Source organism: Simochromis diagramma, unplaced genomic scaffold, assembly GCF_900408965.1.
Source record: "Simochromis diagramma unplaced genomic scaffold, fSimDia1.1 OVJJ01000657.1, whole genome shotgun sequence".
Lineage (NCBI taxonomy): Eukaryota > Metazoa > Chordata > Actinopteri > Cichliformes > Cichlidae > Simochromis > Simochromis diagramma.
In genome coordinates, this window is record NW_024387147.1 from 68,065 (window position 1) to 87,555 (window position 19,491).

General features: G+C 39.2%; 1 protein-coding gene across 1 annotated transcript in view; it reads right to left on the reverse strand.

The window, feature by feature from the left end:
- Positions 1 to 3,743: 3,743 nt before the first annotated feature.
- The window catches only part of LOC120743564 (titin-like), a 108,100-nt gene continuing 92,352 nt past the window's right edge, over positions 3,744 to 19,491 (reverse strand). The window contains exons 12-21 of the mRNA XM_040047221.1: positions 9,828 to 10,091; positions 9,427 to 9,705; positions 8,149 to 8,256; positions 8,016 to 8,031; positions 7,835 to 7,920; positions 7,610 to 7,660; positions 6,191 to 6,250; positions 5,902 to 5,961; positions 5,683 to 5,748; positions 3,744 to 5,543 (exon numbers count right to left, since the gene is read on the reverse strand). Of these exons, the coding sequence (XP_039903155.1) occupies positions 5,539 to 5,543; positions 5,683 to 5,748; positions 5,902 to 5,961; positions 6,191 to 6,250; positions 7,610 to 7,660; positions 7,835 to 7,920; positions 8,016 to 8,031; positions 8,149 to 8,256; positions 9,427 to 9,705; positions 9,828 to 10,091 (995 nt within the window). The 3' untranslated portion in view covers positions 3,744 to 5,538. The remainder of the gene's footprint in view (positions 5,544 to 5,682; positions 5,749 to 5,901; positions 5,962 to 6,190; positions 6,251 to 7,609; positions 7,661 to 7,834; positions 7,921 to 8,015; positions 8,032 to 8,148; positions 8,257 to 9,426; positions 9,706 to 9,827; positions 10,092 to 19,491) is intronic.

Here is a 19,491-nt window from a genome sequence, read left to right on the forward strand (position 1 = left end):
GTGGCATCATCTTGACAGAGAATGGAATAAAAGGCTTAACAACATCCAAAGAAGAACTTTGAAAGACCTCCAGAAAGACCAGAGAATTTTTTCTCAAGACTATTTTTAACAAATACAAGAGGAGTAGATTGCTACTGTCTAAGGGCCTGTTGGCTGAAAACCTGGTACTGAAAACCTTAAAACTGTGTATATACTGTATATTCTGTGTATTTTTTTTTTATCTCTCTGTTATTACCTGTTTATGCTCTGTACTTATCTTCAATGTCATGCTGCTCTGTTGTATCTTAATTGCCCCTTGGGGATAAATAAAGTCTTTCTGATTCTGATTGTTGTTTATACCTTTAGTCTTTTGTGCTATCACTGTAATTGAAAAGGGAAAAGGTTAAGAAAAAGAAACAAGTAAACTCAGATTAGCTGGATCACAGTCAGAAATGAAAAGATTGTTTCGCCTTTTCATTTGAATTAGTTTTTAAAGGGGTGCATCTGAGTGAAAAAGAGATATTGTTGAATCAAAGTAATCACATAACACCAGCTCATTGAAATGACAGGATGAATAAACAAGCTGACCTGCAGACCAGACAAACTTTGGTTGACTGTGATCAGTGTGATACTCTGGGTCTCCTCTTCCAGCTCTGCACACATATCCTGCTGTGTGTGTCTGTCCATGAATGATGTAGGAGTCCTGTGCAGTCCCACTGCCATCAGGTAGCAGCTCATAACTGGAGGATTTCTCTGATAGATCAGGAACAGCTCTATACCAGTAGAAGCTCCATCCTGCAGACGGATGTTCAACCTCACAGTTCAGAGTTACTGAGGCTCCAGGACTCAGCCATGATGGAGACACAGTGAGGACAGGACAGGGTTTATCAACTGGAAAGACCTTTTCACATAATGACAATATGTTACAGCGTGAATATGATATACTTTATTCAGGACAGGAACACATAATGTACCACACACAACCATAACTGCTGGCAACTTATGTAGGTTACATCATAGCCTTTATGAAGATTCAACAGAGAAATTTAAATCAGCCATTATTCACAGTGTCTACCATAAGGCAAATTAAATGCATATATACCATAACAAGGCTGAATGCAACAACACTGTATGCTGATGTGTTAAATTGACTTTGTCATTAATCATTACTAGCATCACACAAGTGTCTTATCTTTGCCTCCTACTTGTCTGCTTGCTTTGTTTGATAGGAGCTTTATCACCAAAAAAAAAAAAAAAAAAAAAAAAACTACCCTTACACACATTTGTTGTTGGGTCATTAAGGTAACATTTGAAGTCTACAAAATACATATATTAGATGGGTTCAAACTGACATAGAGGTATAACTGCAGAGATAAAAAAAAAATATTAGCAAACCAGACAATAGACTGTTATTTCCCTCCTGTCATCGATATGATCATCCAGTAGACCACCACTGGTACATTGCAGTCATAAACTGCTGGTGCACTCTAATCACCAGCACACAAAATCATTACCAAACACAGCAGCTGTTGGTAATCCTGCACTTTTTCATGCAAGAGTTAAATCTATAAGTAAAATTGCCTCCCTTTAAATTTTAAGCTGAGCTTTATGAATGTAAAGTGTCCCACAAATCCAAACTCCTTTATTTATTTTTTTATTTTTTTATTCTCCTTTCTGACAATTATGAGACATTTTGTGTTCTTTGCTAGTCTCTTTCTTATTGTTGAATTATGAACTCTGAACTTAACTTAGGAAAGTGAGATCTACAGTTCTTTGGATGCTGTTCAGTCGTCTTTTGTTGCCTCCTAAGTGAGGGGTTGATGTGCTCTTGGAGTAATTTTGGTAGGCCGCCCACTTCTAGGAAGGTTTGCCACTCTTCCAAGTTTCTAAATTTTTCCCATTTTTTTCCCAGCCTTAAAAATGGCTTTATAACCCTTTCCAGACTGATAGATCAATGAAGGATGTGTTACTTTTTGAACCCAGCTTTCCAAAAAATGTAAGTTAATTCATGATTTATTTATTTATTTATTTTTTGCCTGTCCCGTTTGGCTCTTTTGCCATCAGAATTATTGCCTAAAGGCGAAGAAAGATGCCCAACGGATTTACTTTACCAAATGGACCATCTCAGCCTTGCCGTAATGGTCTATTTGATTCACCTTTTATTGTTTATTTTATTTTATTTTCACTTTGCTAAATACGGAAAAAAAAGGGGAAAAGCAGAATGATAAACCCACTCACAGAGCACTGGGGAATATGTAACAGGGTTATTTACAGCTAAGTCAATAAAACAGAGGCAAAGCAGCAGGTGAATCCATTAAAGATTTGGGAGAGGCGGTGTTCCAAGGGTAAATACACACTGTTGTTTTAATCTCACAGGGCTCGATACACACAGAGAGATTTGCACAGACAGACTGATTATTCCAACGTAAAGAGAAACAGAAAATCATACAAGACAGAGGATGAGCACGTACCTCACTCACACAATAATATGGCAACAACTGAGTGTCTGCTTCTGTCAGTCTGAAATAGTCAGCTTGATGAGCAATGAGCTGTACGTCAGTACGATCAGTTGATCTTCTACAGGTTAGCAGCCAGTGAGGAGGCAGAGACATTGAGCGGAGCTACCTCTGTACAAAGGTAACACACCTCCACGAACACACACAGACAAGCACCAACAGGAGAGAGAGAGAAAGAGGCCAAAGGCCATCGTGAGAGAAACTCAGGGACCGTGACAGGGAGACTGTTTGGTTTCTGGCAGAACCTCGTTACCATGGAACTACACAGAAGACAAGGTCTTCATGTCAGAGAACAACAGTAAGAGGTGTCTCCTTCTTTCTCTGTTGTCCCTGTGATAGACTGGTGACCAGATCAGGGTACACCATGTCCTGAACTTATAAGATAAGATAAGATAAAACTTTATTAGTCCCTCGGGTGGGTTCCTGTGGGAAATTCTATTTCCAAAAGCACAGCACCGACAGAAGTTACAGAGTTACAGAATATTATATATATATATATATATATATATACACACACACACATATATAAATACAGAGACATATATAAATAAAATATACGAAGGGGATAAGTAGAATAAATAGGAATAAAAATAAAAATACAAGTGAATTGCACATTTCAAGTATCTTGTATCGCTATATCTAAGAGGTATAAGTAGAGAAACTAGAGGAAGGTGAAATAAAGTTTGAAAGCCTAGTCTAAAAAAAGTTAAAGTTAAGAAAAGGTGCGGTGTTGCATCTTGAAAGATGGCACGTGGGAGAGGTTCTAGCCCCTCTGTGACCCAAGAACTGGGAAATTCTGACCCACAGAAAATGGATGAATGAGTATAAGACTCACACTGAGCATTTTGTGGTTGCACAAACAGAACAGGATTTCACAGAGAAGCCAAATAAGAAATGATAAAATAATCAAAGGGCTTTTACATGAAAATTATTGAAAACAGAAGTCACGCCTCTACTTCAGTTAGAGGTGAGACTAACTTATTGGGTGTTTATTTGTAAGCTGAGAAGAAAGTCAAAACTTCATTTATTATTATGATTTTAGATTGATGTACCGCAATTATTAGTGTTTTTATATATTACCTTTGATTCATCATATCTGCTGTCTAAACGCTTTGACAATCCTGCTCCTTGTTTTAAATCCAAGAATGAGACAATCTTTTTATATTTACAGGAAAATACCAGATAATGTATTTTTTCTGAAACTGAACAAATAAACAAATAAATAAATAAATAAATACTGTATCACTGAGTGCGTCTAAAGAACAAGTACCTTGATCAACATTAAGGTATCAATAGTTGCAAGACTGTGGGACTTGCAACTTGGGGTTAGTATCTTACCCTCGGATATTTAGCATGCAGATTGGGGGAGGCAGAGATCAAACCACCAACCTTTCGATCAAAAATACAATTATTTGTTGGTTACCTCTGAAAATTGATATCAGAGGTATATAGGCTCCTATTTTTAACAGAGTAAATCCTATAGTCAGACTGTACATAAAGTTATAATTTCTGTCCTTTCCTTTCCATGTACAGTTGTGGGGTTTATAAATATCCCCACCCTAAGCTATGTATGATCTGATACCACTTTACTTCCTTTGCTGGTTTAGAACACAAGCATTTGAGTCTATTTAAATCAGTTTTGTTTATTTTACAACAATTCACAATAACAGTCACCTTAATATGCTTCATTTTGTAAGTTAAACACCCTGCAATAAACAACAAGCACCTGGTAACAGCTGAGAGGAAGAACTAAGTCTGACCCTGACAGAAAATAAAACTGCCTCTGCAGGCAGCTTACCTAAAATAAAAAGAACAAAAAGTTGATCTTTTCCTAAAACTGTTAAAAGAAGAAAAACAATTTTATAGAAATATGTCAAGTGATGCTTTATTCATCCAGGAGAAAATAAACATGTATGCTTATCATACATATCAAATGATTTTAGACAAGACACAGAAAACATCTGTAAATATGCACTGCTCAAAAAAAAATTAAAGAATTACTTTTAATTCAAGTAAAGCATCACACCACTTAGATATCTCTGTGAAGTAGCAAAACATGCAGTTAACAAAAGGTGCATCCCAAATCAGGAATCATTTTACAACTAGAGGTCACTGACATTTTTTCCTTTCTCATATTTTCTATCTGTCTTTTTCACTAGTTTTACTTTTGGCTAGAGTGATCATCGTTACTGGTAGGATGAGATGAGACAATCCCTGGATGCTACAGAGGTTGTACAGGCAGTCTAGCTTCTCTAGGTTGCCAGTTCAATGCATGCAATTGTCAGGTTTGCTAGCACAGTCTCAAGAGTTTGTCACCTATTGTCAGATCCTACGCTGGTGCCTGTGGGTCCTGGGTTTCTCCTGGTATGACAATGCCGAGCTTCATGTGGCGAGAGTATGCAGGCAGTTCCCGGAGGATTAAGGAATTGATACCACTGACTGGTTCCCACACTCGCCTGATCAAAATCCAACTGGGACATTATGCTCCTCTCCATCTAAAGCTGCCATGCTGCAGCTCAGACTGTCCAGGAGCTCAGATGCCCTTGTCCAGATCTGGGAGGAGATCCCCAGGACACCATCATCTCTTGTGGAGTATGCTCCAAAATTGTCAGGAAAGCATACAAGTCCATGGAAGACAAACTGACTACTCAGTATAATTTTGAGTCAGTGCAATGAAATTTCAACAAAATGGTCTGCATCATTTTTTTTTTCACTTTGATGTGTATCAAAATTCAGCCCCCTGTAGGTTGATTATTTTGATTTCAAGATGTTGTTTATTTGTATTTGTATTTATTTATTTATTATTTATTTTATTTATTTAGCAGTGAACATGTAACAACACTTGCAGTTCAGTGAATGTTCATGTGTGCGAAGCATCCTGGTCTCAAAGCCGGATTATCACTTGGGCTATTATGATGAAAGATTTTACTTATTTTACTTTATCTTATAAAACAGTGCATAATCTCAATTTCTCTAAAGCTCTCTTAAATTCAAATGAAACTCAGTTTTGTCACTGATCCAGTTGGTTTTGCAGATCTTGTTATTAATCTGAAAGAAATGATGCAGCATAATTCAGTCATTTAAGGTGATTTGGAACTAAATTTACTCCCTAAAAACTTGAGTACTTGAGTTCATCGTTACAGCAACAAATCACAACATGTAAGCTATTTTATTTCTGCACAGTTACCCAGAGCTGTTTGTGATTTAACTTCAGAATAAACTGTTTCATCAGCTGCTGCAGGAGCTGGTTTACCTGCAAAGAAATGATTTGTCAAATGTCATTGCAAGCGCCTCTTTGTTCAAAGTGACAACTTGATTTATTTTTACAACTTTTTCTTCTTGTGTAAAAATAATTAAAACTCGAAGCAAGCATGAAATTAGGTACTTATTTGATTACTTTACTTACCTTTGTGTCTCTTCGGTTTCACATTATTGTAATTGACCTGTGCATACAACAGGCTGTCATCTAAAAGAAGATGGACAGATGATCAGGATAAAAAGCCTCAGTTCAACCCTCCTCCACCCCTGGTCATTAAAGTCAGTGACTCTATAATCCAGTGAGGGAAATTTATGTATTTATGTAACCAATATCATCACTACCCTCTTAAAATGATGAAATAATGGTGTAGTCAATGAAGATTGCTTGATGCATAAAAAACAAGAAAAAAGAAAAAAAATCGTATTACTTCACTCACCGTTGTCTTTCTTGGTTTTAGCTCTATCGTGGGAGACCTGTGCATACAACACACTGCCATCTGAAAGAGGACGGACAGATGATCAGGATTAAAAAAAAAGGGTGAAGTGTGTTAATTTTTCATTACATTCATATCTCTGTCAGTCGACACCACACTGATCATCTAAACCTATTGAAGGTCTATTAAAGATGAGATGTTTCTGTCATGTTTAAAAACATTTCTATGAAAACCTGTTAGCCCTCAATTCAGTTTCACATCAGCTCAACCCTCCTTCATCCCTGCTCAGCACGACCCTTTCACTAAGCTCAAATCCAAACCTTAAGGATCACTCTTCACTTTTCCTCCATCTCTGTCAGAACCTAAATTCCAGTGAGGGAATGTAGCTCATACCATTTATGTCCTTTGAAAACAATAATCTGGTCTAATCAACAGCCTCCTCACATGTTTCTTCTATTCTCTTATTTCTGATAAGAACAGGGTTGAAATTAATTACATGCAATGCTTATAGGTGAAAATATTACACTCACACTATTATAATAATAATGTTTATTACATATCTACATACCTACATGCTAGATAGTACAGAGGTAAAAAAAAAAAAAAAGGAATTTTATTGAACTATACCAAAATCTACCAAACCGACATAACACAGAGTGAGATAAACATCAAGAACAACAATTTGTCTATTTAGGAAGCGTGAACCCATCTGAATCCGTTTTAGCTGCTTTGGTGCAAATCAGAGTGACAAGAGGTGTACTGGAGAGGCAACAACAAGGCAACTGCCAAAAAATAAGTGTTTGTACAGGTGGTGGCCACAGGTCATCGCTCTCTCCTTATCCCTCCTGACTTATTTTTCTCTAGTTTTCCTTTGTGCTACTGTCCACCTGAGTGGCACGTTGCAGGGCTGTGGTATTAGTTAAGGATGTTAGTCTCTCAGGTTATAAACAGGGAGTCTGTTTCTTATAGTTTGACCAGAAACATGCACATGCTGCTTGGTTAAAGCCCTTATGGCCCTGATGCTCAGCTCTGCTTGTGTTACAGATCATCTTCTAGTATGTCACAGCACTTTCCTGAGAGTGCGCTAAATGTGTCGCCCTGAACGAGCTGGTCTACCTGAATGGACTGCAGGTGGTGCACCATCTCATGCTACCAGTAGTGACAGGAACACCAGCAAAAAGCAAAACTAGAAAACAATCAGTCAGGAGGAATGAGATGGATTCATAAAACAGATTCACAGTGGTTTACGTTTTGTAGGACAAACTGATATTAAAGTTGAACTGACCCTGTCTTACACTGGAAGGACCAAGTGTCCAACTTCTTTTTCTTCTTATCTGTGTGCTGCATATTTCTAAAACGTCCATGTTTAAACATAAATAATCACATAGTCTTCATATGTCAATGCTACTGTATCTACTTTACCATTTTGTGTGTCACCGTGGTCTTTGATTGATTCATAAACACAAGCATCACCTACAAAAACAAGCCAATGATAGATTGAAAACTGAAATTCTTATGTATGAATCATCTTCTAAATCAAACTAGAAACAGATATATTGGACTTTGAGTTTAAAATCTGTCACTAAATAAATAAATAAATAAATAAATACAGCAACAACAATAAAACTTGTCATGGATCAGGCTGACCTTGAAGAGTAGAAGCATGTCGACTGTGTTGAGCTTCATCCTTGATCACATGGTTCATTGCAGAGCTCTGATTTGTGCTCCGAGTCCTGGTTGAAAAAAAAAAAAAAAGTAGTAAACCTGTAGATATAATAAGAAACACAGGATATACTTCTAGTACAGGAGAGGGGAGATTTTAACCAACCTGGTAAAGAATGAATCTGGAAGAAAAGAAAATTTCAGTGTTATATAGTAAATTGTTCCAGTACATGGAGTGTTGAAGTTACATATGTGAATTTTATTATTTACTTTATATTCAGTTCAGAAAATGGTCTCACCCTTTTTGAAGCGACACAACAGCAGCAGAAGAAGAATCAGTAAAATTCCACAAACAAGTCCAACAATCAAAAGAGTGAGAAATGAAGAGCTTTCAGGCTCAGGTGCTGCTGTAATAATGCCAGGCTTTAATCAGACGTATTTATACAGATTCATCCACATAATTTAGGAACATTTTAAAACATAAAATATAGTACTATTTACAATATCACTATTCCTAATAAAAAGTGAAAAGATTGCACTTGTTTTACACCATCCTGCTCTCTGGTGAATATTTACCTGAATAGCGATAATAAGAAAACTTTGATCTGAATGTCACATCACCTGTTCATCACTCCTATCTCATATCATTTTGATTAGTTTGTCATTTCTATGGAAAATCACGTGAGAGAGAAAAATTTATCTTCTCAACATGGAGTAGGACTGGACTGGACAAGAAATTGGCCCTGGCACCTGTGGCCCATGGCCCAGCGTGACCCCCCACCACGATGCCGCCCTGGGCAACCGCCCGTGTTGCCCGTATCAAAAATCGCTACTGTGTCTGGCACTACTTCCTCCCACAATTCTGCTTCATGCGCGTGAAAATTGCATATTTTAAAGCATGACCAGTTCGCTTTGAACGCGCTTCGAGGTGCGAATGTGCACGCGACCAGCTAGGGGCGTCTGGCGCTTTTTGGTCGCGTCTATCACGTTCGGTGTGAACGCACTGTAACAGAAAGGACCAGGATATGCTGAGTAACTGCATATGAGAGCATGAGGGTGGGGATGGATGTCTGTATCTGTGTGTGTCTGTTTGTCTGTGTCTATATGTCAGGTTGGGTATCAGACGCCACCTCTCTGGGGACATCTCAGGCCCTCCAAGGTTTGGAGGCCTATCTCCCCCCACCACTTCCCCTGCAAGTGGCAGATGCCCTGGTTCTTTGTGTCCGGGGATGGGCATCCAGGTACGCACCGGCTCACTCCTGGTGGCTGCTTGTCGGGGCATGGAGCCTGGGGCAGCTTGTTTTCTCTTTTTTCTTTCTCAACAGGTGATCCAGGTGATTGATATATGTATTTTTTGTCTGTTTGTTTTGTTGGTTTTTGTTTTTTGCCCTTTATCACAGTTCCTCTTCACCGCCTTTTTTCTTTCCCTCTTTCTTTCTCCCTTTTCTTTTCCCCAGTCAAGTCTGTCCCGTATTTAGCAAATGAAAATAAAATAAAATAAACAATAAAAGGTGATTCAAATAGACCAATACGGCAAGGCTGGGATGGTCCGAGCTCACACAACAAACATGACTTACTTGATACTGACAATGTGAAGGCTTCACTCCACTCTGTTGAAGAATATGAGTCATCTCTGCGTCGACTCTTACACATGTAGTCTCCACTGCTGGACTCAGAAACATTGAATGCCACATCATTATTGTGTGTCCACTGTGTGGGTGTGCTGGGTCCTCTCCATTCATACTCCCACTCAGTGGTTTCACCTCCTTCCTGCACCTCACATGTCAGAGTGATCGTCTCACCTCTGAATATCTGAGGCCAGTTGGGTTGTTGTTTTACAACAACTTTATTGGAAACTGTTTACACATATTAACAGTTGAGATACAAACAGAAACATGAAATCAACACAGAAAACTTAACATTGTGTGTTTGATAAACATGAGTGAATGTATATTTCAAACTAAATGACTGAACTCACAGGTTATCTCAATGATGGCATCATCACTTCTATCAGTGTAGTAAACTGGGTTTCCTCTTGTTCCTCTGCAGCTGTAGATTCCTCCTTGAGATACTCTGATATCTCTGTTTTGTTGATCTCTGATTTGAACTTCAGAGGTTGTTTGGGTTCGTCTGAACCACTCATATTTCCATCCATCAGAGCTCTGCACAGAGCAGGTCAGTGTCACACTGCCCCCTACTGGTATGATTGTTGTTCCTGCTGTCAGTGTGGCCCAGGGTCTATCTGCTGTTATGAAAGAGGAAGAAAAATAAGTATGGTATTCATTATAAAAACATAGGAACATTAAAAACAATACAGTTTTATATTTATGTTTATATTTGTAGATCTCTAAATAACCACGGTCTAAATGTTTGTCCATTCTATGGCCCTTAATGTAAACTAATGCTGGTTGGTTGGTTTAGATAACAGAAACATCATCACTTTAAACTTCATGAAGCTTTTCATGTTTCTTCTTTTCCTTTAGAAATGTAGTTAAATTTAATTTCATCCACGATTGACTCTGTTGTTAAAACTCAATTTGTTAATTTTGTTAATGACAACTTGCAGAGTCTGTGAGTATTGACGCACTGACTTTACACTGGTCCTGGTTAAAGTTCAAGTTTCAATGACAAATTTAATTAAATGTTGTTCAGTTGAGTATTTGAACAGGGATCATACATTTATGCTGTCGGTCACTTAAGACTTACCTAATACAGTTATAGAGACAGTATTACTGTTCTTTGTATCACGTGAGCTCTTCCTGTCACCAATGCACTGATATTCACCACTGTCACGTGTAGATATAATTTCTAATTTGAAATCTTTGTTTGTCCTGTAGGAGAAAACTTCTTGACCATGCCCGTTGATTTTGTAAAACCAGTCAGTGTCTTCTCCTTCATTCATGTCACATTTGAATGTAACAAACTCTCCAATGAAAAAACTGGACCAGCTGGGTTCAATAGTTAGCACAGCACCTAGAATCCAACACAACCACACAGTTAACAATCTGAAACACTTCATGTACTATTGAAGCCACAACCTTAGTTTATATTCACAAAATTATAAATATGGTGATAGTTATATAGATAAATAAATAAATAAAAAGAAACATGTAAAGTGCTTAAGACTGAAACAGTAGTATGTAAACAGAAGTAAGATAAATGAAAAACAAAAAAAGTGAAACGTGTTTTGTCACCTTGAGCGTGTCCAGTGCAGAGAAGCGTACAGAGCACTAAAATAAAGACAGAAACTTCAGACATTATCAAAGTAGCAACACTCAAATATGTCTCTGTAGGTTGTCAATCATCATAAAACAGGAAACAGAGTGGAAAGCAGACATGACAACACAAGTTTGACAACATGAACCAGAAGACAGGAAACATAATAATAGATTGCATTTATATAGCGCTTTTCGGGACCCTTCAAAGCGCTTTACAATACCACTATTCATTCCCTCTCACATTCACACAGTGGTGGAGGTAAGCTACAGTTGTAGCCACAGCTGCCCTGGGGTAGACTGACAGAGGCGAGGCTGCCATATCGCGCCATCGGCCCCTCTGGCCAGCACCAGTAGGGTAAAGTGTCTTGCCCAAGGACACAACGACCGAGGCTTATTGTTTGTGGATCTGTATTTCTAGCTTTAGTTGTTGTTTGTTTTGTGATTTCTAGTTCTTGGGTTTTGTTCCTGTGCCCCTCATGTTTAGTTCTGTCATAGATAGATAGATAGATAGTAGGGGTGCAACGATACTCGTATCGATATTGAACCGTTCGATACAGTGCTTTCGGTTCGGTACGCATATGTATCGAACAATACAAAATTTGCAATTTATTTTATCAACTTTCCTTCTGACGATGCTGTCTGTGTTGAGCGCTCAGTGAATCTGCGTTCGACTACTCCGCCTAGGCTGCACTGTCTAGCGCAGATCCACTGAGCGCTCAACACAGACAGCATCATCAGAAGGAAGAGAGCAGGGCAAGCTAGCGAGACACAAGTTAAGCTCTCCTTGCAACATGGCAAATTGAACCTCCCCCACCCTCATTCAGATCTGGCGTTTGGAATTATTTTGGTCATGGACTAAAGTAAAACAGTATGTTGGATGTGCCACGCAATGCTCAATTACATGGGTGGGAACTAGTGTGTTAGCGCGCAGTTAGCTCGTTAACGTGTTAGCCGTCTAGCCCCACGCAGGGGTAGCTCGTTAACGGAATTTGCCGTGTTGTGGCGTTAACGTCATTTCAACGAGATTAACGCTGACAGCACTAGTGGGAACACAACGAATATGACTGCACATTTACGCCGACATCATCCTAGTGCAAAGACAAGTGGAAGCAGACAAAAACAACAAGCATGCATGCTACAAACTTTACCCGGGTCATTTAGACAGTCGTTAGCACATGATTCTCCTATGGGGACCTGATATGTTTAATATTGTGGCGAGCTCAGACAAGGAGGAGACGGAGGTATCGTTTGGTCTTGCTTCCCTAGCCAGGGAGCACAGCCGTTTATTGACATCTGCAGAAGAACACTGCTGCTAGCTAACTGCTCAGCGCGGCAACCGCACAGCAACAACAACACACAGAGCGCCCTCTGACTCCGGAAGGACACACCGTCGCAGCGAGAAGGCGTCACCCGTCACTATGGCAACATAAGCAAAACATAACTGTACAAACAGAACCCCGAACAGCCCTGACCCGCTACATAGCCCCCACCTAAGGGGTCAGTCGTCCCCGACGACCCCATTGCCCCACACAAAGTCCTGCAAATGTCCAGGTGCCTTCTTTTGGCGCACCGGCCGGTCACGACCGGCGGGGGAAAAGTCACTCGGGTCAGAACATGGGCTGCCACCATCATCCCACTTCTGACACCAATGTGGCGAGCTCAGACAACGCGGAGACGGGGGTGTTGTTTGGTCTTGCTTCCCGTGAGCTAGCCAGGGAGCACAGCCGTTTATTGACATCTGCAGAAGAACACTGCCGCTAGCTAACTGCTCAGCGTGGCAACCGCACAGCAACAACAACAACACACAGGGCGCCCTCTGACCCCGGAAGGACACACCGTCGCAGCGAGAGGGCGTCACCCGTCACTATGGCAACATAAACAAAACATAACTATACAAACAGAACCCCGAACAGCCCTGACCCGCTACAATATGCTTCTGAGAATATAGCCCAGAAGAAGCGTATAGTATAGCTTTTATTTTGGAAAGAGCCATTTCTCTGTAATAAACTCTCTTTTCCAAAGATGAGTGATTCCTCAATCACAGTGATATATTTATTTTTTTAATTACTTTTGTTTCAGCAACATTAAATTTAAAAACTGTACTTTTGAGTTAAAATATATATTTATAATTTTAATAAATGACAAATTAAAAAGGCATGAACATTTTTTTTGTATCGAAAAAATATCGAACCGTGACACCAAAGTATCGAACCGAACCGAACCGTGAATTTTGTGTATCGTTGCACCCCTAATAGACAGACATGTATTTATCTATGTCTACAGAATGTGTGTGCTCTTCATGTTTATTTTCATGTTCCCCAGTCAGTCGTATCTTATGTCGCAGTTTGTCACTCCTGTGCCTGTGCTTCGTGTTCTCTCTGTTCAGTGTCAAGGTTGTGCTTCTGTGCCTGTCGTGTGTTTCCTGTTTTATTTTGATATCCCCTGTCCTGTGTGCAGTGTGTCTGGTTTTGCTTCCCTTGTGTTGTTAGGTCTGGTTTGTCCCGCCTGTGTTGTCACCTGTTCCCCATCCTCTCATTGTCCTGTGTGTCAGTTATACTGCTGAATGTTACAGTTACTCCAAAAAAGTCACCAAAGGCAGATTCCAGTGTAAACGCTGTCTCCACATGGACAACTGGACTGATGCACCTCCTGCTGTCAGACCTGCAGGGTTTAGGCCTGTGGTGTTCTCCTCTGTCTCATACTGAACAAAAACTATTTTTTTGAAGTGGCAAAAGTAATTTGTGTGCCTTCTTATTTGATGCAGCACACCTGATTGTTCTGTAAAGAGATTTAAATGGTTATATAAAAAACGCCTGAGGCTTTGGCTGCATTTTTAGGTAAATGGTATTAAAGAACTTTGTTTGCAAAACTTGTGCATATTTTTTTAGAAATGTACAATTTCTATTTGCATTTCAAGTTTCAAGTTATGAAAATGATTGGTTAAACATGTTTGTGGGTTTTACAGTAAAAAATAGAACTTTTTTCTACTCGGATTTTGAAATTTTTGTCTGGATTTAGATCAATTGTGCTAATATAGTATACCAAAATAAAAAAAACCCTCAAATTTCAGATATTTGAGGTTGTGCTGAAAATAATGATACCAAACGAAGCAAGATAAACAGTTTTTAAAGGTGAAATATAGAAGTAAAATCAAAAGTAGTCAACAACAGTTGTAATTATACCCTGGACCCCAGAGGGTTAAGTCCTATGTTTCTTTCTGTCATTTGTCATGTCGCACACTCATAATGCTGTGTGTTTCTTTCCTCCCTGTTCCAAGTCAATTCCTAGTTTTCAGTTTCTGGTTTATTTTCTAGTGTTTGAGTTTCTAGTTTTGCTTTGTATTTGGATGAGAAGTTTTCCAGCGTTAAAGCTATCGTTTTGAGTTTACTCCTCTGTTTACGAGTCCTACACTTGGGTCCAACATCCTGCCTGCCACACAGCAAACCATGACAATAAATCTTTCTTAGATAAACTAAACCAGCTCCACACACCGACTCAGATTAGAGTCAACCATCAAACAACATGTTTATAACAAAACATGAGTCTTCTGATCACATGACATGAAATGGTACAAATGACTGATGCTCTGTTCTTCTTACTACAACATCCTTATCAATCAGTATGAATCAAACAATAGAAGTCAGTGATGTACTCACAGAATAGGCCCAGCTCACAGAGCAAAGTGGCTCCCATCCTCACATCCAGCAGTGACACGTCTGAAAACTTCTACAACTTTCTGCAAAGAGAGAGAGTGAAGCAGCAGCACAGAAGATACCAAAGAACAGAAGACGTTTTTTTTTTAACTTCTTCTCTCAGCTTCCTTCCTTTTACACAGAAATAGCAACTTAACAAGATCTGACCACAGCATGCTGTGACATCTTTATACTCTCCTGCTGCTGCAGAAACATCAGGTACTTTCTTTATGAAAAGGCCTGTAATACAAAAACTAAACTGAAAAAAATAGACATGCAGTAAAATTTATTATACAAATATCAGCGTGACTGAGCAGCTAAAAAGGCAAAATAAGATCACAATATTATTACAACTTTTAAATGTGAAGTTTTTAGGTTATCTTACGTACAGAACTTTATAAACAACCAAGAAAACAGATTCATACAATATTAAGGTTTTCTTAACTGACAAAGCTGAGCTTGACTCATTTAAAGTATTTCATTACACTAATGCAAAACAAAAATAGTGTCCTTAAGCAGAAGTGGGCATAAAGCAAGAGGAAGTCCTGCCCTCTCTCTCAGATTATACGTGCTGCTGTTTTCATGGTGATGTAAGCTGTGTCAGTGAGCACACAGTGGGCTGGTTCCTGGGAAATGTGAGTAATGGTTTTAAAATCAAAACTGAAATGTAAAATAAAACACTGTCTGACTCTTTTATAAACTGTTTCCACTGAGAACTATTAAAGCAAATCCAAAATGTACACCTGTTTGAGCTGACCACATACAAAACACTGTCAGTCTGATGTTTGGAGAGCAGAGCAAAGCTGCAAACAGAGCCACCGTATGAATGCTATATTTGTGTTTCTTGTTTGGTTTCCTGATGCCCATATTTTTGTATGTATTTTATATACATATATATATATATATATATATATATATAATAGAGCACACCCATTTAGTACAAACAGCATAACTCATGGGCAGTGGGTGTTTCCCCTTTTCTGCCAAGAGACAGAAGCGCAGGATCAAATAACATCTCAGTTTCAGAAGAAATACCACAGGGTGGGGTTTGTGCAGCACTTTTCTAGTTTTAATGACTATTAAACATTAATAGTACAAGCCACATTTATAAAACATTTTATTTTGTACACTTTAAATACTTTAAAAACCTCACATCCACAACCAGTTTTAAACACTGGATATGGTTTCTTGTCCACTAAAGAATCAAGAGGCTGCTTCTCCAAAAGCTGGCGACTGTCCTTGAGCCATGCAGGCAAAAAAAACTATTTTTTTAACTTATTCTTACTGTTTCTTCAAAAAGCTCTATAGTTGATAGTTAGTGTGTAGATTAATAATTACTTTCTTGAACTACTACAGGTTTGTGATTGAGCTTCTTGAAGGTGAGACATATGTCTCATGTTCAGTGGTTTTACCTGTTTTCTGCCACCCACATCACACCATGGAGGTCTGCAATGATCAAACTACATAGTGAAATTTAAGGCTACATCCACACAAGCCTGGATAGATTTGAAAACTGCGTTTTCATTTGAAAACCCTCCGGGTCCACATTATCGTTTTCAGTCGTTTTCACAGAGTTGTGCGTCCACATTGAATCAGCCGAAAACGCTAACGTTCCAGTCCTGCGCATGTGTGAAACACAAGATGATTCGACCTGCCTCATTTCTGTCTGCCGCTTATTTACTTTCCGGCTCTTTGAAACATCGCAGCAAAATGTCGAGGAAAAGCACCGAGTTTTTTAAATGGACTAAGAAGGAGGTGGAGTTGTTGCTGTGAGTAAGAATTAAAGGATTGGGGAACAAAAGCTATCTGAACCATCTACAAACCAATATTAATCTTTAATAGGGCTGTCAAAATTGAGAGCAAACAAAACAACTGCTGTATAATGCCCTCCGCTATCTTAGTTTAATTGGTCACTTGACTGCATCACATGACTAAAATGTGTCATTGTTTTCAAAAAGTTTCCATTTTTGCTGTCCACACTGCGACGCGAAAGCACCGTCTTCAAATGTATGCATTTACAAAACGTTGCTTTTTTCCTTCACTGTTGACGGGAGGCCAAAACGGAGAGAAAAAGATGCGCTTTCAAACGAAAACGTATTAGTGTGGACGTACCCTAAGACTGCCTTCACAAAGGACCCATCCCAACATGTAGCTATTAGAGTTGGATGTCTTGGTCTCGATGGACTTTGGTCTTGTTTTGGTCTCACTGTCTCAGTCTTGCTGTCTCAGATCGACATAGTGGTCGGGAGATTTGGAGTCAACAGTATCCATGACACACAACGTAACGTACAATAATGTGTCATGCGTAAAAGCATTAGCTCTAAGAGCCGTGCTTAGAGAGGGCTTTGTAGTGAATCAGAGTCGACTTCCATTGAGTGAGAGCCAGCTCCTCACTTAATTTCCTTCCGCTGCTCAGCTCTCACACAGTGGCTCAGGTATGCTCCAATCCCTCCATATTGTGGCCAATCACATACGAGGATATAGGATAATATCATTATGTGAAAAACAGAGAGGGTGAGAGACAGGACAGTCAAGTAGAGCATGGGTCTGTCCTCTTCTGAGTGAGACAGTGGACAGCAGTGAGGAGAGCTGTGCGAGTGCATTGCAAAAACACATAAATATGCCCGACACCCGTAAACGAAGCAGCAGCTGGCTGCGGTTTAAAGACTTTTATGTCTTGGTCTTGTCTCGACTTTGTCTTGGTCTTGACTCGGTCTGTAACCCTCTGGTCTTGGTATTGTCTTGGTCTTGGTTTAGGCAGTCTTGACTAGAGAGCGAGAGCGAGAAGAGGTTTGGCCCAGCCTTGAGGCCCTGCTGCAGGAACAGTGTAAAGATGCCACCACAAAGGAGCCAACAAAGACAAAGAGCCTCCTCTGTCTTCAGACTCTGATTCAGATGAGGAAGCCCAGTGTAAAACGGCCCTGAGTTTGTACAGAGCAGAAACCGCCATCAGCGAGACAGACTGCCCGCTGCAGTGGTGGGCCAGTTGAGAAGGGACCCACCCACAGCTGTCTGTCCTGGAAACGCTCTCAAAAACACATACATTTCAAAACAGAGCTGTCCGGTCACAGTTTGGACACTCCAAAACGCAGACTTTCTAAATCGGTGACGCATTTTAGTCATGTGATGCAATCATGTGACCAATTAAACAAATATAGCGGAGTGCTTTATACAGCAGTTGTTTTGATTGATTTCAATTTTTACAGCGCTGTTAAAGATTAATATCAGTTTATTCATGCTCCGGATAGCTTTTCTTCAAATTCTTTAATCCCCAGGACTGGAACGTAAGCGTTTTCGTCTGTTTCAATGTGGATGCACAACTCTGTGAAAACAACTGAAAATGCTAGTGTGGATGTGGAGCGTTTTCAGATGACAACGCCGTTTTCAAGTCTATCGGGGCTAGTGTGGACGTAGCCTTACAGACTCTGCTGATCGTCTGCCCCGCGATGATGCATTCTCTCACTAAGCTTGGTTTAGCTTGTCTGCAGGCTTTATTAAATGGAAAACTTCCACAACACTGCCTTATTCTTTTAAGAAGGAAAAACTGCATTTATGTTGAAATTTTTAGTGTTATTATTTAAAGACAATACCATTTGAAAATGTACTTAAAGTACTTAAAATAGCACTTTATATTTAAGTCTGCCCAATTTTGGCCAGGGATATTATTTTTGTTTCTCTGTTTTGAATTGAAATGCAGTTTCAATGCTTTTCTTTTCGAGCTTTAGTTTACAATATTCATGTTCATGTCTATTATTTGATTCTGTTGCCCACTAAAACCCTGTTTGAATAAAAAAAAATTGCATTTTGTGTATATTGAATGAACCACAAATATAGTGAACTAGTAGTGAAGTCTAAACATAAGATACAATAATTTTTTTTAATGAAAACTGAAGTTGAAGAGCCTCGGCACCATCTTGTGTTTTAGATGTGTAATTTTAGAGCAAGTCAGCAGGAAAGCAGAATTCCTAAGTAATGAAGACATAATTGGGTGGGAAATTCTTGTACTGTATAAACCAACACTAATAACAGGGTTCTGTTATATTACAGATGATGAAATTTAGCTAGTTATATGCTGAACATTTCACAGCACTAAAGGAGGAATATGGAATTAAATTAGAACTTTCTTTCCTTTTTCTAAACTTAACAATGTAGTTTTGAATGAATCACTAAGTGAAGTGCAAAATTTAAGGTCCAAATGGGATTCTGAAACAATTTATTGCAGTTTCAGGTCGAGCTGTACATAGAAGAACTATGTACAGCTCGACTCTCCCTGGCCTGCTCAACAGTCAGGTCAGGCCACAGTTCTTTATTGTCCATATATTCAGACGATCATTATGAAGGCATCTGCAAGTGAGAATAATAGATGTGCAGTGATATTTAAAGTACGTGGACTGAAGGCTGATTTGTCTTAAGAAGGGTGGCAGAAAGATGATTGGACAAGACCAGTGATGTCACAATCAGCTTGACAATGTGGGTGTGTGTGATAATAGAGCTTCCTCATTGAATTTACACATAACCTTTATTTAATTTTTATCTCAACTGACAAAGCTGAACTTTACTAATGTAAGTTATTGCATTACACTAATGCACGGTGATACAAATCTTTCCATTCAGGTGAAATTGTGCTTTGGTCACAGATTCAGCCACAGGAAGTGAATGAGCTAAAACAAATAGAAATAGAGTCCTCAAACAAAAATGAAGTCCTGCCCCCTCTCTCTGTTTGTCTCTCTTT